At 34.4% G+C, this 22075-nt stretch overlaps 1 protein-coding gene across 1 annotated transcript; it reads right to left on the bottom strand.

Annotated features, from left to right (window-relative positions):
* Nucleotides 1-13065: 13065 nt before the first annotated feature.
* On the bottom strand, nt 13066-15621 carry LOC145642881 (uncharacterized). Its single transcript, XM_081694043.1, has 2 exons — nt 14194-15621; nt 13066-14112 (listed from the first exon to the last, which is right to left on the bottom strand). The coding sequence occupies exons 1-2, from the start codon at nt 15619-15621 to the stop codon at nt 13066-13068; spliced, it is 2475 nt and encodes an 824-aa protein (XP_081550169.1).
* Between the last annotated feature and the right edge of the window lie 6454 nt (nt 15622-22075).

Below are 22075 nucleotides of genomic sequence, written 5' to 3'. Positions count from 1 at the left end.
AAAACGGTAGGAATTTTCTGATTGGCTGGTTCGGGCTGACAGGACGCGTGTCAGCGTTTCATTGGCGCTGCTGACGCGCCCTGTCAGCAGCTGCATTTATATTTTATTTTTTTTCTGAGCAACCATCAAAACGACGCGTTTTGATGGAAGCTTGTTCTTTCAGCTTCCCAAAACGCGTCGTTTTGGGGGTGGGCTCAGCAAAAAAAAAACTGCGATTATAAATTTTTGTGGGGCCCACTACACACTATTCATCATCAGATTTCCTCATCCTATGAGCATTTTTGGACTTCCTCATGAGCATATTTTTTTTTCCTCATTGTTGTAGTACCAAATTCATCATTTTTGCTCAACATTTTTGCTCATGAGGAAAATTTTCCTCATTGATGGCAATGCTCTAAAAATAGCCTTAAAAACATAATACTTCAGAGTTTGACCCTACTACATTTAAGTGAATATCATGAATGATCATTGAATAGTCAAACAAAAATCTTGATTTATTAACACAATATATCATGTTGTCAACGGTTACTAGTGGACGTAGAGTTAACAAATGTCTCAATATGCTCATTTTTTATTAACCAGTAATCACTACTTAATTCATTTTACTACGAGTTTAGCATGACTAACGAAAACTGCTATTCAATGTTGATACCTTATCTAACTAATGAGATCTTCTAAGATAGTTTTGCATGTAGTTTCATAGCATACTATTAGTTGCCTTCTAGATCCTAGTCCATTGAGGCGTCATTATATTGCTAATTCATTTGTTGGTTGTAGCTTGCTTTTGTGTTCTTTAGAGGAAATTTCTTAGTTTTTTTTAATACATATGGGTATTCTAGTACATCGGCCTAACATTCGTAAAACTACAAAGGACTTTGGAGGGTGGGTTAATTGGAAAAGGGTGAAGAGATTGAAAGGTCTATCATCAACTCCACCATCACCATTTTCAAATCTCAATGTATGTATCTAGATGCTCTTGACGGTTTTTCCTTTCTAGTTTTTTCCAAAATCAATGCAAGAGAGGACTTGAAGTGCCAAAGGAGGGCTTTGGCATTTGAAAGAAGATACCATAAATGTAAGAAGTGGAACAGCCTAAAAAAGACCATGGATTGCATTTTGCACACAACAGACTGAATAGAGCTAAAATATCTCCAACTTAATTATTTAGATTGAACTTGAAAATGACCATAACAAAACACTCCTCTCAAGTATACAAATCACAATATGAAATGTGAGGATTGCTTCTTTCTTTGGAGGATTTAATTAACTCCCACATAAATACTTTGGGATTTCAACATGATAGATAGTATTATATATGTCCTCCGTTCTTTTTACTTGACCCGCTTTGACTTTTACACTATTCATCACCCTTCCTTTGATCATCTTTTGTGAATTACATGTAAGTAAAAACATATTCATGTGAGATCTTGTTAGATTTGTCTCAATAAGTATAATCATAATATATAATTTCTATAAATTTTACTTATGGAAAATTAAAGTTATTAGGCGTTAAAGTTTTGCATTGGCAAGCGCGATAAAAGTTTCAGGTTAAGTTAAAAATATATCCTAGTTCAGCAACAAATATTATCCAATAAATATCTATCACAACCTTGAAAAAAAAAAAGAAAAAGGAATATTAAATAGTTCATTGTTTTGTAATTTTTTTTTTACTCACTTTGAAGGAGAGCCAATTCTCCACTTCTAGATCAAAACTAAACACAATTGCTAGTTTAATTCTATTGCTTTCCAGATTCAAGTATAAATTGTGAACTCAATTTCTCATCATACTCAAAGGGAGATATTGAAATTTATTTTGTTTAATCTTTGAGGAAGCAATTCTAAACATAATGAATGGTCTTTTCCTAATTTATTTATGGTTAATGATATATGTAGTCCTTAGGGGTATATATAAGCATCAAATATATTTTTTAAAATGGATTTAAGTTGGGAATTCATGAAAAAATCACACGTACATCGGTGTAATTAATGTTACTTTATAGAGTTTTGGAAACTTCTAGTAATGTTTTGTCACGATTATATTTCAAAGTATTATATTAAACCTTTTCCATATATTCATCAATTTGATGAAGGAATGTGATTATGCTTATTAGAGGTAGAACTCACTCCCAACACTTGTAGAAAAAAATAATTGGGCACCGAGTCATCCCCACCGGTTTTGAAAAATCGGTGGAGAAAAATGGGCTGGTTATGGCTGTTTGTAAGGGGCATAGGTTCAAACTGAAACGGTGGCATATGAAGAGTGAAGAAGTAGGGGAACCAATCAATTTTTCTAACTAGAAGAAGAAGAAGGAATACAATCCAAAACCTTAGATCAGGATTAGGGGAACCAATCCTAGACAATATGATCTTACAACATGTTGTCAACTACTTCTCTTCCCTTTTTACTTCGGAAATCCCATCCTGACCATCCTGACACTATTACCTACTCCTCTGATATTTGCATTTCATTCCCTCCCTCCATCTCTGAAATCCACCAAGCACTAGTAGAAAATATCAAAAAGGCACCCCCTTATTGGCACCGGTTCAGTCCAAACCGGTGCCAAAAATGGGATAAAAAATAGGCGGCCTAATATACCAGTATTTAAGGCACCGATTCACTTCAAACCGGTGGCAAAAACATAAAGCCCACCGGTTCAAGTGAACCGGTGCCATTTAATATTAAAAAAAAAACCCACCCCATAAAACCCCCCCAAACCCTACACTCTCTCCTCATGCGCCTCTCTCTCCTCTCCTCCTCTCTCTCTCCTCTTACCTTCTCTCTCTCCTCTCCTCCTTACACACGGGTTCTTTCTCATCTTTCCTCCACGGGTTTCTCATCTCCTCCTTCACTTTCTCATCTCCTCCTTCACTTTCTCATCTCCTTCTACCACGAGCATCCGAAATCGAGTTCCACCACGAAGACGAAGACATGCAACACAATTCTATGAGTTTTAATTGATTTTTATTCCTTTTGTTTGTATTTTAATCGATTTTTATTCGATTTCCATTTCTGGGTTTTTTTTTCGAGTTCTAATATTTTTTTTTCGATTTTAATTGTTTTTTTTTTCGATTCAAATTTTTCGATTTTGGTTTTCTTGTTTTTTTCTCGGATTTGTTTTTGTTTCGATTTTGGTTTTTATTTTCGATTTTGGTTTTTTTTTTCGATTTCTGGGATTTTTTTTTCGATTTGGGTTTTCTGGGTTTCAATTTTGATTTTGGTTTTTTTTTCGATTTCTGGGATTTTGTTTTTTATTTTGGTTTTTTGGGTTTCAATTTAAATTTTGATTTTGATTTTTTTTATTTTGGTTTTTGTTTTCGATTTATGGGATTTTGTTTTTGATTTTGATTTTTTGGGTTTCAATTTTGATTTTAATTTTTGGGTTTCAATCTTAATTGGTTTTTTTTTTCGATTTTGGTTTTGTTTTTTTCGATTTTTTGGTTCTTTTTTTTCGATTTCAATTTTGGTTTTTTTTTTTTTGCGATTTTGATTTTTTTTTTTAATTTCGATTTCAATTTTGGTTTTTTTTCCTTGGTTTGAATTAATGCTTTTTTTTTTCTGGGTTTGAATTGTTTGGATTGAATTTCTGGGTTTTTTTTCCTAAGCTTATTTTTACTAATTGATTTTTTTTTGTTTTAATTGGTGCAGGTACAGATTATTCAGAATATTGATATGTTCATATTGTAATTTTCTTTTAGATTTACGAGTATATTGTAATTTTTTTATGATTTATAATGTAATTTTTTTATTTATTTATATGTTATTTGTAATTGATTTATTTTGTAATTTTGGATTTTATTATATATTCTAATTTTGGATTTGATTATATATTGTAATTTTGGATTATATTGAAACCAATTCAATTTATATTGTGATGTTATTTTTTTTAGATGATTTAATTGTTAAGTGAAAAAAAACCAAAAAAAAAAAATGGACATTTTTGGCACCGGTTAACCGGTGCCAAAAGGAGGGATAAAATTTTTTATAAGTATTTTTGGCACCGGTTAACCGGTGCCAAAAAGGGGGTAATTGGCACCCCCCACATTAGCACCGGTTCAAACCGGTGCCTTAAGCCGGGTTTGAACCGGTGCCCTTTGCTATTTTTCTACTAGTGAAGCAGTCTTCTCAATGGGGAGATTTAAGGCCCCTGGACGTACATGATGGTTACCACTCATTTTTCTTCCAAGATCACTGGTCCCACCTATGGACTGATCTGCAAGACTTCACCACTAAAATTTTCACTGAAAAGTGCATTCCCCAAGATATAAACCATACCTCCATTTGCTCATTCCCAAAGTTGCCCTTCCTACTATTAAGCAATTCAAGTCTATTAGTCTATGCAATACTTCTTATAAAATCATCACCAAAATTCTGGTGCATAGATTGAGACCCCTTCTAAATGCAATTATCCCTCCTGCCCAAGGGAGTTTCCTCCTAGGAAGGGGATGCCAAAACAATTTCATAGCTGCATCTGAAATATTGCACTCTATGAAATTGAAATCTGGCAACAGAGCCTGGTTTGCCTATAAGATAGACCTTGAAAAGGCCTATGACATATTGGAATGGTCATTTATCAGAAAGTGTCTAATAAGGAATGGTTTTGGCAAAGACAGCTATGATCTAATCATGAGCCGTGTCTCCTCTCCATCTTTCCATGTCATGGGCAATGGCAGACCTACCTACTCCTTCCATGCATCTAGAGGAATTAGGCAAGGAGATCCCATATCCCCTTACCTGTTTATTATGTGCATGGAATACCTCTCATCTTTAATACAGGAAGCCTATGATGAGGATACCTGGATTCCATTCCAATTTAAAAGGAATTCTATTGCTGTTTCACACCTCATGTTTGCTGATGACCTAATTCTTTTTGGGGAAGCCTCTCAGCAAACCTTGGATTCAGTAACTGACATCCTTGATACTTTCTTTTCTATCTCTGGCCAAAAATTGAACAATACCGAAAGTTAACTGTATTTCTCAAAAAATGCAAATCAAGCCACTATTGACTTGTTTTCCTCTCACTTCAATGTATCTCCTAGCTCTGACTTAGGCACTTACCTTGGGTTTCCCCTCGCTAAGAAAAGACCCTCCCCCAAATCAAGTGAACTATATTGCCAGGAACATGGCATCCAAGTTGGCTGCATGGAAAGCTAGGACCCTCTCCAAAGCTGGAAGGGTTGTTCTTATCAAATCTTCCCTAGCTAGCATTCCTCAATATGCAATGCAGGCCATCCACCTTCACACCTCTGTCTGTAAGAAAATTGACCAGATTTGCAACAGATTCTTCTGGGGCTCTTCTAAGGAACAGAAGAGATGTCATATGATTAAGTGGGAAAACCTAAGCACCAAAAAAGCCTTAGGAGGTTTGGGTTTTGGACTTTTAAACTCCAAAATCATACCCAGCTGGCAAAGCTCTGCTGGAATATGTGCTTCTCTGACACCTTAGCTGCAAAAATCATTAAAACTAAATATTGTGCTAGATCCACCCTTAACTCCTTCCATAATGGCTCCCACATCTGGAAAGGCATGGGTAAAGGATGGGATGTTTTCCAAGCTTTTACACAATGGCCCATTGGCAGGGGTAATATTTTCTCCTTTGGGACCATAATTAGACAGGCCTTAGACTATTGAGAACCTTAATCCAAGGACCTTTAAAGCTTCATGAAGAGTTCTAGACCCTAGATTGTATTATGAGTGATGGAGAATAGAGTCTTCAAAATATCAGTGTACCAATCCCTCCCCACATCCAACAACACATCCTTGCCACTCCCTTCACTGGTCAGGGTGATGACTTCCCCTTCTACTTTCTATCAAAGGGTAATTTCTTTGATGCCTCCCAAGCTTATTCCTACCTATGCCAGAAAACCAGATCTCTCAAAGCCCCATCTATTCCATGGGAAAAGCTATGGAACTTGTGTCTCCCCCCTTAGGCTAAGATCTTTCTATGGCAATGCCTACGGGACAGGCTGCCTACATGTAAACAGCTTTATCTTAAACACATAACGTCTTCACAATTCTATCCCTTTTGCCCTGACACTATTGAGGACGGTATACATGCCCTTAGGGACTGCATCAGGGCAAAGGAAGTATGGAATTTAGCAAACCCCCTAATAGTTTTGACCAGACAGATATTCAATCCTGGATTCTAGGAAACCTGGAAAGCAATTCAGCCCAGATCTCAGGGATTCCTTGGCATTTCTCTTTTCCTATTATACTTAAGAAGATTTGGCTGAGAAGAAATGACTAGATCTTTAACAAAAAATCCAAACTCATCCACCATTTGTGGACCTTTACCCTCTACACCATTAAAGAACTTTTCCACTTCTCAAACCATACACCTGCTCCTAACCCCCCAACCTAAATCACCCCCTCCTACCAGCCCATATGATAAAAATCTTTGTGGATGCTTCTTTTTGCCCCAGACCCTGTCCTGTGGCATAGCTTGTGTTTGTAGAAACCAATCTGGGGATTGGATCCAGGGAAAAGCAGGGCATTGTCTAGTTCCAAAATCTTATATGGCTGAATTGTTTGCTATCTTAGCAGCCCTACATTGGGAAAAAGATAATAGCTGGATGAGTTTCACTATCCTGTCTAATTACCAGATATCTGTGCATAGTATATGTGATATTAAATCTCCTCCTGATAAGGGTCATCTATTTTCACTATGGTGCAGGGACCTAATGCCACCTTTAGGGAACAACAGTATCTTGAAAGCTCCAAGGATACTAATCAGGGAAGCGGACTTCCAGGCCAAGAGAGCCAGGAAGACTCTAACTCTTACCCAGCTTAGAAGGAAGGATGACCAGAGCTGGATTTCAGAATTTACCTTTTGTAACCCCCCTCCCAATCTAACCGTTGATGTATCAGAGGTTAACTGTAGTTCTTTTGGCCAGAAATGGCATGAGTATTTGGGTGTTGCGCCACCTTAACAACTCTAATGTGTATGCTTTGACTTTGTACATGGTTTTACTACCTCAGAAGGGTGGTCTTATAATTAATTAAATTCTGATCCTTTTCACCAAAAAAAAAAAAAAGAAGAGTGAAGAAGTGAATGAAGAGTGGTGGAGGGAGTTACAAGTGACGGTGGTGGTGAAGGAGGCAGCAGCTATGGTGGCCGGCGTTGAAGGTGACGGCAGTGGTGGAAGGAAAAGGAATTAGGAGGGTTTCGGATTTGGTCGAAAATGAAAAAGGAAAGGGGAAAGAGAAGGAAGAAGGGGGTGCTTTTTTTTTTTTTTTTTTTAATATTGCCACCGGTTCAAAACCGGTGGCCTTCAGAACATATGCCACCGGTTCAGTTTGAACCGGTGCCCCTTACAAACAGCCATAACCCGCCCATTTTTCCCCGCCAGTTTTTAACACTGGTGGGGATGACTCGGTGCCCAATTGTTTTTTTCTACTAGTGTTTTCTTCTATGCGTGTGCCTGCTTTTGTCCTTTCTATTACAGCTCTTTTTTTTTTTGAAAAAGTATAAAAATAATAATATAAATACCAAAAACAACCAAATTTACAAATTTTCTCCTAGAGCAGATGAGTCAACACAACCAGCGCCACCTAAAATACAAACACACCCCCGCCCACCTTATACTTACACAAAAGACTCATATGCCAGTTTATGTTATTCCTGCTCATTTGATAGGAATGACAAAACTAATTCTCAAAAAAATCTCAAATTGCAAGTCCTTAATTACAGCCTTTGGACTTTGCAGAAATTTATCCCAAACCACCTTTTTCCTCTGCTGCCAAATGCAGTAAATAAGTCCTGCAAAATAACTCTGAAGAACTCTTCTTCTGAACCTTCTTGTAATCTGCTCTAACTTAGCATTACAATCCTTAATGTTCACTGGATTAACTTGGACTCTAATTATATTCGGCAACTGGACATAATACATCTTGCAATACTGACAATCAAAAAGTACGTGATCAATAGTCTCAGGCTTGAGATTACAAAGAGAACACAAGTCATCACTGATAATGCCCCACTTTGCTAGCTAAGATTTGACTTTGATCCTTTTCACATGACCAACTAACAAATGAATCTATATTTAGGAATATTAACTCTATTCCAAACCCAATTACACTAATGAACCTCTCTTGCATTCTAATTTAACCAAGTATAAGCACTAGCAACTAAGTAACCCTTAGGATTTGCCAGCCAAACATCATTTCTAAAACTATCTTTCAGCTTTTCCTTAACCCACCTGCTTCTAGCTCTAGCTATAATTTCTAGGGCCCTTGTACCTCTTCTTCTAGCTTTTCTCCTTCAAATAAAGGTTTTTCACTCATTTAAGCCAGAGGCTATCCTTCTTTTAAGCTGTATTTCAAATAAGCTTGCCAACTGTTGCAATATTCCAAGCATGAATATCATGAATCCTCGAGTCACCGTGCTGCTTACTCTTGTAAATAAAGTCCCCAAGCAATAGGATGGGATCTAGAGAAGATAGCTTTACCATCGCAAAGATATTTCTATAAACAACACTCACACCATCCAGCACAACCTTGGGCAAGATAAAAATGGAAGCCCAATATACATGAAGGGACATTAGAACTGAATTAACAAGCACAACTCTCCTTACATAAGATAGGTTTTTACAACCCCAAGTCCTAATTATGCTTTTATCAATAAGGCATTGACAGTCATCTTTAGAGAGTCTTTTAGCACTCACTTTACACTACTAGAAATAGGCCTATTTCCGACGGACACGTTATTCCGTCGGAAACATCGGAAATTCCGGCGGATTTTTATTTCGTCGTAAATTTACGACAGATTATCACATTTCGTTGGAAATCCGTCTGAAATTTCCGACGGATAATAAATCCGTCCGAATATATGGGTTTTCCGACGGATTTTTTTTTTTTAATTTCAGCACCAAAACCCTAAACATTTAACCCCATTTCATTTCAGTCGTTTTTCTCTAATCCTTCCCCTACTAATTCTCTCTCATCTCCTCCCTCCCCTTCCTTCCTCTTTCCTCCTCTTTCCGTTCTCCTCCTTCCTCTGTCCTCCTCTTTCTGTTCTCCTCCTTCTCCCTCCACTTTCGGTTTTCTTCTTTCCTCTCTTCTCCTTCATATTTCTCTTGTCCTCCCTCCTCATTCTCGATCTTCTTCTCCTTCTCCGTCCGTTTAAGCATAATTTAAGGTTTTTTTTAAAAGTTTTTAAGGTCAATTTCGACAATTGAAACTCTAGATCTAGAGTTTTTATGGACGAATTTAACCTTATTAACCTAAATTAGGTGAAGTTTGAAGCATAATTTAAGGTGTGTTATGGTGTTTTTTATTTTCTTTTGCTTTTAAGTTTTTTTTTTTTTTTACAAAAAAAAAATTTTTAAAAATTGGGTTGTGGTGGTACGGTGGTGGCTCGTTGGTGGTTTTAGGGTTGTTGTGGGTGGCTCTTGGTCAGTTTAAGGGGCTAAATGGGTGGGTTGATTTAAAGGGTTGTGGTCTGGGTCGATTGATTTAAAGGGTTAAGTCTTTGGGTCGTGGTCTGGGTTTAAGGGGCTAGATGGGTTAGTCTTTGGGGCATGGTCAAGGTTGATTTGAAGGTTAGGAGGGTGCGTCGGTTTTAAGGTTAGGTGGGTGACGGCTGTGATTGGTAGTTTTAGGGTTAGGTAGGTGGGTCGGCTTGGGTGAATGGGATTGGGTCAAGGTCATTCAGGGTGGTGGGGCTGGCCTGGTGGAGATTTCCATATTTTTTTATTACTGGCGGTGAAGGCTGGTGGCGCTGCGAGCTAGTGGTGCAGCGTGGTTTTTTTTTTTTTTTTGTTATTTAGAATGATTTTCCTTACAAATCTCCGACGGAATTGTGTCCGTCGGGCATTTTTGACGGATTTTTTCAGTATCGGAAAATCCCTTCCGACAAATGAATTCTGTCAGAAAACACGGTTCAAACGGAATTTCGGACGGAAAAGGTTGTTTTTCCTACCAAACCTTTTCCAACAGCCGCTTCCGACGGAAATTCCGTCGAAAACCCATTTTCCGACGGATTTCAGGGTGTTTTCGACGGAATTTTTCCGTCAGAAATGGGCTATTTTAATTTCTAGTAGTGTTTAACCCCTATAGTTATATGAAAGGAAGGTGACTTTCAATAAAACCAAAACTACTTTAATATGCTCTATGACATCCTAGTTAACATTACAATAGTAAATGTTAGATTTACCCTCATTAGCCACCAATCTAGGCCAGAAGTTATAGAAAAGGTAGTAAGACTCCTCATAGTCAATCTAATATCACTAGTAGAAAATATAAAAAAGGCACCCCCTAAATGGCACCGGTTCAGTCCAAACCGGTGCCAAAAATGGCATATAAAATTGGAGGAAAGCTGAACCAGAGTAAAAGGCACCGGTTCACTTCAAACCGGTGCCAAAATCATAAAGGCCACCGGTTTGAACCGGTGCCTTTGTGAACCGGGGCTTTAATTATTAAAAAAAAAAAAACCCGGCCATTTTATAACCCTAAAAAACTTATCCTTATCTCTCATCTCACTCCGCCTCTTTACTCTCTCCTCTAGCTCTCCTTCATTCCCAATCTCTTCTCTTTCTCTTCGAGCATCTCCGCAACAACAACAACAACACCGCAAAGCCGCCGCCACCATCTCTTCTCTTTAATTTTTTATGGGTTTCTTCAAAAAAAATTTGGTTTAATCCACCACGAACACATGCATGAGCAAGGTTAGGGTATAATTTCTTGATTTTAATTCGATTTTTTTTTATTTTCTGGGTTGTTAACTGATTTTCGAATTTTCTTTTATTTTAATCGATTTATTTTTTATTTTAATCGATTTAAATTTTCTTTTTTTAAGTGATTTTCGATTTTCTAGTTTGGTTAATCAATTTTTAAACTTATTTTAATTCGAATTTTTTTTTTAATTTCTGGGTTTTTTTGTCGATTTTTTTTTTATTTTCTGGGTTTTAATTGATGTTCTGGGTTTTAATTGATTTTCTGGGTTTTAATTTCTGGGTTTTAATTGATGTTCTGGATTTTTGAACTGATTTTTTTTTCCGATTTTCTGGGTTTTTTTGGGTTTTTGAACTGATTTTCTTTTTTTTTTTTTTTTATTTTCTGGGGTTTTTTTTTTCGATTCATTTTCTTTTTTGAACTGATTTTCGTTTTCATTTTCTTTTTTGAACTGATTTTCAATTTCATTTTCTGGGTTTTTCTTTTCTTTTTTTCGATTTTCTTTTTTTTTTCGATTTTCTGGGTTTTTGAACTGATTCATGTTAATCGATTCATTTTGGTTGTTTTAATTGGTGCAGGTATATGGATTTAGATCTTAAATTGAAGAATCAACATGCAAGTATATTGATCTTAAATCGAAGAATCAACTGATTTTTTTTTTTTTTTAATTTATATTGTAATTTTTTTTATTTATATGTTGTAATTTTTTTTTATTTTGATTTAGCTGTTGTAATTTTTTTTATTTTGATTTAGCTGTTGTAATTTTTTTTTATCTATACTGTAATTTTTTTTTGATTATATATATATAATGAAAAAATTTGATTATATTAATATTTTGGCACTTTTGGTTAATACTGAGTTAATTTTTAAGTAAAAAAATAATAAATTAATATTTTGACACTTTTGGCACCGATTAACCGGTGCCAATTTTCGAATTTTGGCACCGGTTTGAACCGGTGCCTTTTTAAACGTCTTATTGGCACCCCCCACATTGGCACCGGTTCAAACCGGTGCCTTAAGCCGGGTTTGAACCGGTGCCAATTTCATTTTTTCACGTAGTGTATACTCCTTATCCCCCCTTACTAAGATGATTAAATCATTGATCTAAAACACAAGATGATTTAACCTCAAATTTCTGCACTTGGGATGAAAGCTAAAATCTGTCATGTTTCTCAATTGAATCATAATCCGAGACAAACACTCCATGCAGAGCACAAAAAGCAAAAGGAGACATGAGATTACCTTGCTTCAAGCCTCTCAGCCTCTCTTACCTTGGAAGAAACCATCAATACTTCCATTAATACAAATGGAGAAAGAATTAGCTCATTTATTATGTTCATTTTTGTGTATTTTTTTATTAATATCTTATAATTACAATGCTGTCCCTTATACGGAAATTGCTTCCCCCTATCATATAATCATATTCATATATGCATTTTAGACGGGAATGGACAAACTCGATCACAAAACTACAAAGCAAATATCTGATTTAAGCATTATGTGCCGGAACACATGCAATACACAAAATTACAAAAATATACTCACACAAATTGGTTTTACGCTCAACATGCATAATGATAATACGCAAATAATTATACTCTTAGCATTCATTATGGCTTATGATTATGATACGCAAATAATTAGAGATTAGTATAGGTCCTAGACCTCACATTCTATGCTACCATCCTTTAATAAAGGCAGGGAATATTACTCAAACGCTAAAATCGGATATGGAAGAGGTCAAAACCTTTGCTAAGTTTAATTAATATCTTTGGCATATTTAATTGATCTATCTATGCAATAGGTCTATAGCTAGGAAATCACATTTATTCATTAAGTATGTACATTGAATCTCGTGTCACCAAATCCACATACATAATTACATATTTTAGAGCTACATTGTGGACTATCTACCAGCATCTTGTTTCAAAATAAATGAAACATTGACTATTTGTCATTTGTATAACTTATACTCCTAGGTCCCATAATATAGTGTCTACTTCGATCATATTCAGCAAAATGTAAATCGATGCAGTTCTGTAGAGGTGGTTGTTAACTATGATATTGGTTGTTAGTTCGTTATGATTTGTGCTCATTGTTATTTAAAGCCCAATTCAATCCTAAGACCCAAAACTATGAGATTGATCCGGATCATAGGTAAGTTCTTAATGTTTGTAGGATTATAGAATCCTACTTGGATATAAATAATATAACGAGGTGAGGATCTTAATACGATCCCATGATTTACAATCCTACATTTACAGATAATATGAGAAGGTAATTTATTCTTACACGTGGAGGTTTTTTTTTAATGAACTCTGTAGTTCATATGAATATTTGTTTAAAGTATTTAATTACTTTTTTTTTTTTTTTTTGACAGCTGAGAAAAAGGGCACCTAGTCCCCAGTAGCCTTAGTACATTGAATGTTAAAGCAGTGAAAATTAGGAATTAAAGATAAGAGTTCCTGTATTTTCCTCCTAGCATGAATGGCTCTTGTAAAATCTCCTTGCATCCACTTGATTGCTCTAGTATCCTGAGATGTAACCTTCAAGTGCCTCTGATTTCTCTCCAAGGCCGACTTAATACCTGCAAAAAGTAAATCAAGGGTAATGGGTACACTGTTAGCATGATGTTGGGTGGTTTTTCCTTTATACACAGCGCCATCTGGAGTTTTCAACACCCAGTTCCCAGTGTTGTGATATTTGTTTCCTGCTTTCTTCAGCTCCAGAGATGCCATTCTGCACTCACCCTTCCCTACAATAAGTTGCACCTCAGTGTTCCGCCGTACTGTTCTCTTCTTTCCAGCTCCATCCTCAAAACCCGGGGGTAAGTTCTGATCAGCTTCAGTCGAATCAACCACATCACTTGAGTTGTGGTTTGATCTACAAGCTGCTAATTTATGCTCCATTTTCTTAACCATGATCCCTGCATTTTGCTTTGTTTTCCTGAAGATCAGGTCATTTCTCGCTTCCCAAATGCTTTCCAACACTGTTAGGAAAAGGATATAGCTTCCCTCTAGCCCTCTTTTGCTATCACATAAGAGTCGTTGCCAATTATGAATCCAATTGGCTATTGGAATGTTAGCTTGTTGAGAAACGTTAATGCCCAGTGCACTACCTCTCCATATGTGACTAGCAAAAGAGCAATCACGGAAAAGATGCTCCAAGGTTTCTAGCTCTGTATGATCACTTCCAGAATCATTTTGGCATAGAACACAATAATGATCCAGCCCCAAACCCCTTTTCCTTCTCTCACTTCCAACTGGAAGCGCACCTTGGAGAATTTTCCAGATCAGAATTTTTTGTCTAGGATTGCCAGGAAGCTTCCAAACTTTCTTCCAATTTATCACATTCACCTCAGTTTGCTGAGTAGGTGTGCAGTTTACTCTGTATAAATGGTTGTACCCTCCCCGAGTAGTGTAATTGCCTCCCTTGTCGCTATCCTAGATAATCATATCCTCGATCCCAGGGGTCAGGTTGCCCATGGTGGATATCTCCTTTACTGTATTTTCAACGAAAAGCACCTTGCAGTTGATCATATTCCAACCTCCATTACTGTCAAGCAAAGAGGGGACGCTGTCAGTCGAAATCACATCTTGTATCCTCCAAACAGGCTTCTTACCATGAATCCATGGGTGATGAATTTTCGCTAGGCACCCATCCCCTATGGACCACGAGCTGCCTTGTTTTAGCAAGTGCAATCCCCATTTGATACTTTCCCATCCCCACGAGCCTGACTTCCTAGCACACCAGTTGTTATCAAAGAGGGTGGTCTTACAAATACCATATTTGGCGTTAAACACCTTGCTAACCATTGTATCCGTATTATTTATAATGCGCCAACCCTGCTTAGCAAGCAAAGCTTGGTTAAATAAACGAGCATCAAGTATGCTAAGCCCCCCTTCTTCCTTTGGGGCAGTGAGATGTCTCCAACTTTTCCAGTACACCCCTTTGTTGTCCCTATTACCCAACCACCAAAACTTAGCAACTATACTATTTATTTTCTTGAGAATCCCCACAGGGCACTTGAATACAGAGAAAACATAAGTCCCTAGACTAGAAAGAACCGATTTTATGAGAGTTAGTCTTCCTGCATGAGATAGAAAAATGGAGTTCCAAGCATTTAATCTTTCTTTCACTTTATCCACCATAAACCCGAAAATCTCCCTCTTGTTGGCACCAAAATCTGCTGGAATTCCCAAGTAAATTCCAAATTTACTACTTCTGTTAATACCTAAGATGCTGGTGAACTTGTTAATTACCTGATCCTCTAAGTTCGGACTAGGAAGGAGCACTGACTTTGTTTGACTAATAACTTGACCAGAGGCCGTGCAATAAATATCAAGCACGTTCTTTAGGGCTGCCACATTACTTTCTTTACCTTGAAGAAAGAACGCCGAGTCATCCGCAAAAAAGAGGTGACTAATTTTGGGTGCTCTTTGGCTTACCTTCAACCCTGTAATGTTACCCAAGGCTTCCTCTCTTCTAATAAGACCTGAGAGTGCTTCCATGCATAAAATGAATAGGTAAGGTGATAAAGGATCACCTTGACGGAGGCCACATTTTGGCTTGAAAGGCTTTTGAGTACACCCATTAACGATCACCGAGAAGGAAACCGAGCAAACACAAGACATTATGGATTTTACCATCAAACTAGGTATTCCAAATTTGCATAAGACACATTCAAGAAAATCCCACTTGATTCTATCGTATGCTTTACTCATATCAGTTTTAATGGCAATTTTTCCCTTCACCCCTTTTTTGGTCTTCTTAATATTTTCAAGCAATTCGTGGGCAAGCAAAATGTTATCTGAGATTGCCCTCCCAGGAATGAAGGCATTTTGGAGTGGGCTAACCAAATCATTGATCACTCTCCTAAGCCTGTTAGTAATGCATTTTGAGATAATTTTATAAATCACATTACAAAGTCCTATAGGCCGCATGTTATCCATAGTCTCCGGAGTGTCACATTTTGGGATTAGAGCAATGTTAGTAAAATTGAACTCTCTCAATAGGTTACCTGAAGTATTTAATTACTGTTACAAAATAAACACAAATAAAAGACATTCACATAATTTTGTCAATAGATTACTTGACATTAATCTTATTTAAATATTATTTTGCCAACCTTGAACATAATGTATCATTTAATTTAAAAATTTCACAGTAGTCATTTGAAATATGACTACCATGATGTTTTAATTATTGCAAATAATTGAATGTCAAACTTAATAGAGCAAGGTAATTGTTTTGGGTATTAAAAATAGTTGAAACACTTTTTGTAAGTTAGAATGTAGCATAATGTGTACATTTTTCTCGTATATATTATCATGACTCTTAACTCTAATTTTGAGTGAAATATATTAGGAGAGGAAGAAATATTGAGTACAAAGATATTATTTGATAAAATATAAGAAAAAATACATATATTGTGAGGATATTGTTAAATTTGCATTAATATATATGTAGTATTAGAATATTAACTTTAATATAAATTAAAACATAAATAAGGGTTGTCTTGTGCAAATAGATATCAATTGAGACAAACAAAAAGAAATACTTACCACCGTTTTTTATTAGTTGACACGTATTCCTTTTTAGGAAGTTTTTTTTAGTTGACATGTTTCTATTTTGTGTAAGTTTTATACCTTGTTTTTTAAGTGTACTCCACTTGCTTTATCATTCTCTCTCCTCTCCTTTATATGTGTGCCTAAATTAAACGTATTAACTAAATAGAAATGGAGGAAGTAGATGGAATATATACAGTGTCTATTTCCATATGCATGATCTTCAAGAATTACTTACATACTATGAAAGAGAATATTTTTGATGGTTCACTATAGGGTTATACTTCACAAGTTTTGACCATATACTCCCTTTAATACAAAAAATATACCCCGTACTTATTTGTGATATAGCTATACGGCTATACCTAACTCATCGTGAAAATCATCAAAGTATAAATTTTTCATAATTGTAACTAATGCATACGGAGTATAAATGTTTAAAGGTGTATCTTTCAAAATATAAAAGTCTGATAAAGCCCCGTTCATTTCACCTTATTTTTGCTGAACTGAAATTATTTTTATCGAAACAAAATTATATTTGCGAACTTAAATTATTTTTACTGAATTTAAATTACTTTTACTGAACTTAAATTATTTTTGCTGAGCTGAAATTATTTTTACTGATTTTCTATTATAATTCTTCTTTAAGAAAATTGAATTTTACTGAACGGAACTTATTTTTACTGTACTGAAACTATTTTTACTGAACTGAAATTAATTTTGTTAAACTGAACTTATTTTTACTGAACTGAAATTATTTTTACTTAGGGTCTGTTCTCTTACGTTGAAATTCAGTTCAGTTCAGTTCAGTTCAGTTCACTTCAGTTCAGCTTAGTTCAGTTCAGTTTCAGTTCAGTTCAGCTCCTAATTTCCTTCTCTTATAAAATATTCATTTCAGTTCAGTTCAGTTCAATTCGGTTCAGTTCAGTTCACTTTAGCTCGTTCAGTTCAGCTCAACTCAGTTCAGTTCAGTTCAGTTCAGTCAATGAGAACAAACCCTTAATATTATTTTTTTAAGGTGAAGTGAACGGGACCTAATTGTTTAATTTAATTTGGGATTAAAATCAAAGAGTAATTATTATTACCAAATAACAATTTTTTTTAAAAAGACATTACCAAATAACTATTAAAGTATTCAAACTTTAACCATTAAGTATCAATTGTTTTTTCATTTGAGTACAAACAATAAAAGTGTAAGAGATCGAACAAAGAGACCAATAAGGCAATAACTTATGATTTCATAATACTACTTCCGTTATATTATTTGCAACGATTAGACATTTTTTTCTCTCTATTTTATGTCAAATCGTTGCAAATAATATGAGATGGAGGTAGTATATAGAGCAATCAAATAGAAATTAATTTTATTTATTTTCTTTCTTCAGAAAATAAATCGAGTTAAACGTTCGATATACAGGTTAATCCTTGAAAAGGTTAGGGATTTCCATCACCAAAGCACAAGTACTAAGTTGGTATTGATATTAAAAAATGAGATGTACTTTATTGTTTGGGACATATATATACGGAATACCATATCTTATAAACTTATTATCTTATGATTCAATTATAACTTTAATCCTTTCATCCATATGAAAGAAAGGTGGTCCTTCCTTAAAGTTCCTTTTCCATCATTGTACCAGCGGTGGCAACAGCCGACAACAAATCTTGGCCGTTTAACCCTCTTAATTGTCATTGATTAATCAACTTGCTTTTTTTGAAAAGATTTTTAGTAACATTATTGTAATAGTTATGTTAATTTTTTACAAAAATGTAGTAGTGTAAAGATTAGGCAACAAAGGTCCGATATAGGTCACTTAGGAAGGAGATGGTCGGGCATCCTTTTGACAACTAAAGTACATAAAAAAAATATATTAACATTAACAAATTCAATTGTGACCATTTCAATAACAATTGAATCAATTATACATTTATGCAATAACATCTACACTACTTGTTTTATTGTTTAAATTTGATGAAATTAAGAATGAACCTTTAAAAAAGAACAAAAAAAATTGAAAAAGTCTGCATTTTGAAGAAATTAATTAGACTATGTTCTGCCTATACAACGAAAAATTATTTTAAAATTTTAAAGAAGAGGAAGGGACACAAAGAGTGGTAGCTTAGTTTAAGGGTATGAATTCGAAAGTTTTAAGGAATATAAATGATTCTCAAATTTGATACACAACTTTTGTAGTTTTGATGAAAGGAACTTTTATTTTGATTCAATTTCATGTAAATGTATTTGTTGGAGTCGTACCTCTTTGAAGTTGTATTATAATTTATAACTTCCTACTTATAAAGAAGTTGTATTATAATTTATAAATTTCTACTAATCGATTAATTTGAGAAAGACCTCTTATTAGAGCAGTGACCAAGAGGTCACTTCGCATCCTTGAGGTGCGAGGCTTGATTATCATCAGGCACAAATTCCATCCCCCTACCCCTATGGATATTGTTAGCTAGACTTCTTGTGATAGGAGCTTTTAGTTGGAGCCCAGTTAAGCTTACTAAGTTGAAAAAAAAATAATAAAAAATAAAATAACTAATCGATTAATTTATTAACTTTCTTTTTTTAAAAAAGAAAAAATATCATTGCATAGAGTGTATACATTCCGCCTTGCATATAGTTTTAGGTATATCACAATGTTGTAAAATATTGTAAAGCACAAAACTAGATACTTGTAGATTTATTTTTTCTTCTTTTAATTGAATTGCCATTACTATAGCTAGATTCGTTTATTTGTGTTTAATATTATTGGTTAGTTGCCTACATCAAAAGAGCTTTTTCTTTTATGCTTGTATTTTTATATTTATCAAGAAATTGGATTATGATTGAACAAAGATAGGCAAATAGTAACACATATTTAGCACTGTAAAATGGAGTTTACAAGTCATATATATTATGTAATGTCGTGCTTTACATTTATGTGCCCACTTTTGGGAACATTCGATCTATTGTGGAGATAAAAAAAAATTAAGTCTTTTTCTTTCAATACTTTCTATATCATTGTGAAGCCATGTGCTTGGTTGGTAAGTTATTCAAGGATTATCTTATGCATTGTGTCGTATAGTTGATTAATTGTTGTTAGTTTCTTCCTCCGTTTGTGTGTTTCATCATTTGGAATCTTCAAATATAGAAATGAGAAGAATTCAACTATGAAAAATCAATGATAAATATAAGAAAAAATATTCATGAGCGATTTTGCAAGATTTGTGTCAATTTGTAGATTCAAAATATTAACTTTTCGTAATTTTTATAAGGATGGATTGAAAAAATTAATGCTTAAATAAGTGGATTAAAAATCATGCAAAAGTAAATGTGACAAACAAAAAGGAACGAAGGGAGTATTAAACTCAATATTAACTCTCTTTCTTTCCTTGCAAAGGAATGTAAACTAATGTTTCGTAGGTAATCTTTGTCGGGCTAAATTAAGCTCATGTTTGATGACAGTTTGACCATATACAAATTTCATCCTAAAAGGGTTAAAAATAATTCGTCATTCTCCTTATAATATACTACTCTTTTTAATGTGCAACAATAGTAGTCTCATGTCAATGAAGACAAAATAATATTCTTCAGCTTTGTCATTAGGAGTGGCAACGATCCTATTTTTCTAAATTTTTCATAATTTTATTTTGTTCGATTGGAATTTTATCCTTATCAAATTTAAACCTCAAAACTTTTCTCTTCAAGATCGTGGTTTATCTGGAATTTTTGGTTGAGGCTTTCTTAAGAATTTTTTTGATAAATCTTTATGTTATCCAAGATTTAAAATGATACCTTTATTGAAAAGGAATAATCATTTTTGTTAGCTATATATCCTTCTTGTTGGTTTAATGTCTTAGGCCTTGGTCTTCGTAGCAGTAGTAGTAATAGTACTCACTTTGCTTATTATATTTATGGCATATCCATTTTACCATCTTATTCTTCTAAGTCCTCGATAATAACACATTGCTTTCCTTAATCTTTATCTTGTTTCATTCACTTTTTTCTTACACAAACTTACCTTTATACATTATCCCTCTTACATCATCTTATATACATAGCACTCATCGAAAATTGATTTTGGCACACCCTTTATTGATTTTGGCACACCCCTATGTGAAAAGAGCATAGAAAACTGTGCTCTCACATAAGGGTGTGCCAAAATCAATTGGGGTATGCCAAAATCATTTCCCGCACTCACCCACTTCTTTCAACAATCTCTTAAATTGCGTACTTTAGGCAAGTGAGTAGAAAATATAAGAATGGAGGTATAGCAGTTGTCAGCAAGCAAAGCAAGTGTCGACAAAGCATAACAGAAAAATATAACTCAAAAGAACAAGGCCTTGTTCTCTTTAATTATTGTTAATCATGTTTACTCTATTGATTATCGTTTTTACTTTCGTGACTATGTGTGAGAAATTTCCCAAATCTTAGAGGAATCCGAATATGATTGATGCATGAATTAACTCATTAAATTCCCCAATAATTAATCTAATTGGCATGCTTAATTGATTTCGCTTATGCTAATGCTAAATTTGGATAATTAACATTATTATCATCCCTTTATTTTTATCGCAAGGAAAGTTGGGTTTTTAATGGGATTGTTTATTTCAACTAAGGGTTTAAACTTCTTCAAAGGAATAGTTGAATGTGTAAATAGTGTTGAACTATTGATTGAATGTTGTCCCGCCTTGGATTTGGGCCCATATGGACAGTTAGACTTTTATCAATTTTAGCTCAGTTCCTAACTGTTTCTCTTGGGCTTTTCATTTCGGGCCCACCGGATACTTTTAAAAGGAAGTTTTAGAAAATATACTAAATTCTTTATTTATTTATTTATTTTTTTATATTTACTTTTTTTTTTCTTTTTTGAAAAAACTTGTACCAATCATTTTTGTCATCAACTTTTACTGTTTTACACCATTATCAGCGATCATTCATCAATACCATCTGAAAAGCAATGGAGGAAAAAACACAAATGGGAAAAGAGTAAAGCGAATGGAGAATATAAGTATATTTATAGCTTAAATATTAACATATCCTATTTTATAAATGGATGCAACGTTTTGACCTAATTTCGCTTTGTTTTTTAAGTTTTGACCATTAGATTTTGTATAAATCGACTGTTAAATAAAATTCTAAAAAAAATAATAATATTGAAATACACATTGAAGATATCTATAAATATTGTTTATGTTAGTATAAAATTTTAATATCTAAGACAAGTTTTGGCAAACTGGCCTAGTCAAATAAAAGTAACATAAAAAAAGAAAAAAGGAAAAAAAAAAAAAAAAAAAAAACCGGAGGAAGCAAGGTATATGTACTGTATGAGCCAGTTTCAAAAAAAAAAAAATGTACTGTATGAGCCTTTTTTATTTGATTCATTTGAAATTTTGAATGCTAATTGATGTACTTCCTCCGTTTTATTAATATTCCAACAATGGACTTTTTGCACTATTCATCACTCTCGTTTGACCATATAATATGAGTTATACGTTAAGCAAAATATACTCAAGTGGGATCTTGTTGGGTTCATCTCATAAAATACTTTCACAATATCAATTTTTTATAATTTTTACTTTTACACAATTATAGATATTTAGCATATAAAATGTGTTTTGGGATGCATAATTTCCTCCTTGTTGCAATATTAACAGAACATAGGAAGTATAATGCAGTGAATTACAAAGGTTTATTGTATATCATGTTTGGGTTGGGTCCGATAAATTTTAATGGACAGAATCAAGCCCACAAATAATGAAAGTTCCGCAAGACTTCTTGCATCGTCTAATACTCTAATCTACACCAGTGCAATGACGTTAATATTGTATCTAGAGCTTTCAATTTGGGTAA

Source organism: Chenopodium album, chromosome 8 (genome assembly GCF_948465745.1).
Source record: "Chenopodium album chromosome 8, dcCheAlbu1.1, whole genome shotgun sequence".
Taxonomy (NCBI): domain Eukaryota; kingdom Viridiplantae; phylum Streptophyta; class Magnoliopsida; order Caryophyllales; family Amaranthaceae; genus Chenopodium; species Chenopodium album.
This window is presented reverse-complemented; position numbering and strand designations above follow the sequence as displayed.

Coding starts and splice junctions, on each gene's coding strand:
- LOC145642881 (XM_081694043.1), bottom strand. CDS start 15,621: ATGGATAACATGCGGCCTATAGGACTTTGTAATGTGATTTATAAAATT. Junction 14,113..14,193: donor GGAATATGATCAACTGCAAG/GTGCTTTTCGTT, acceptor ATGATTATCTAG/GATAGCGACAAGGGAGGCAA.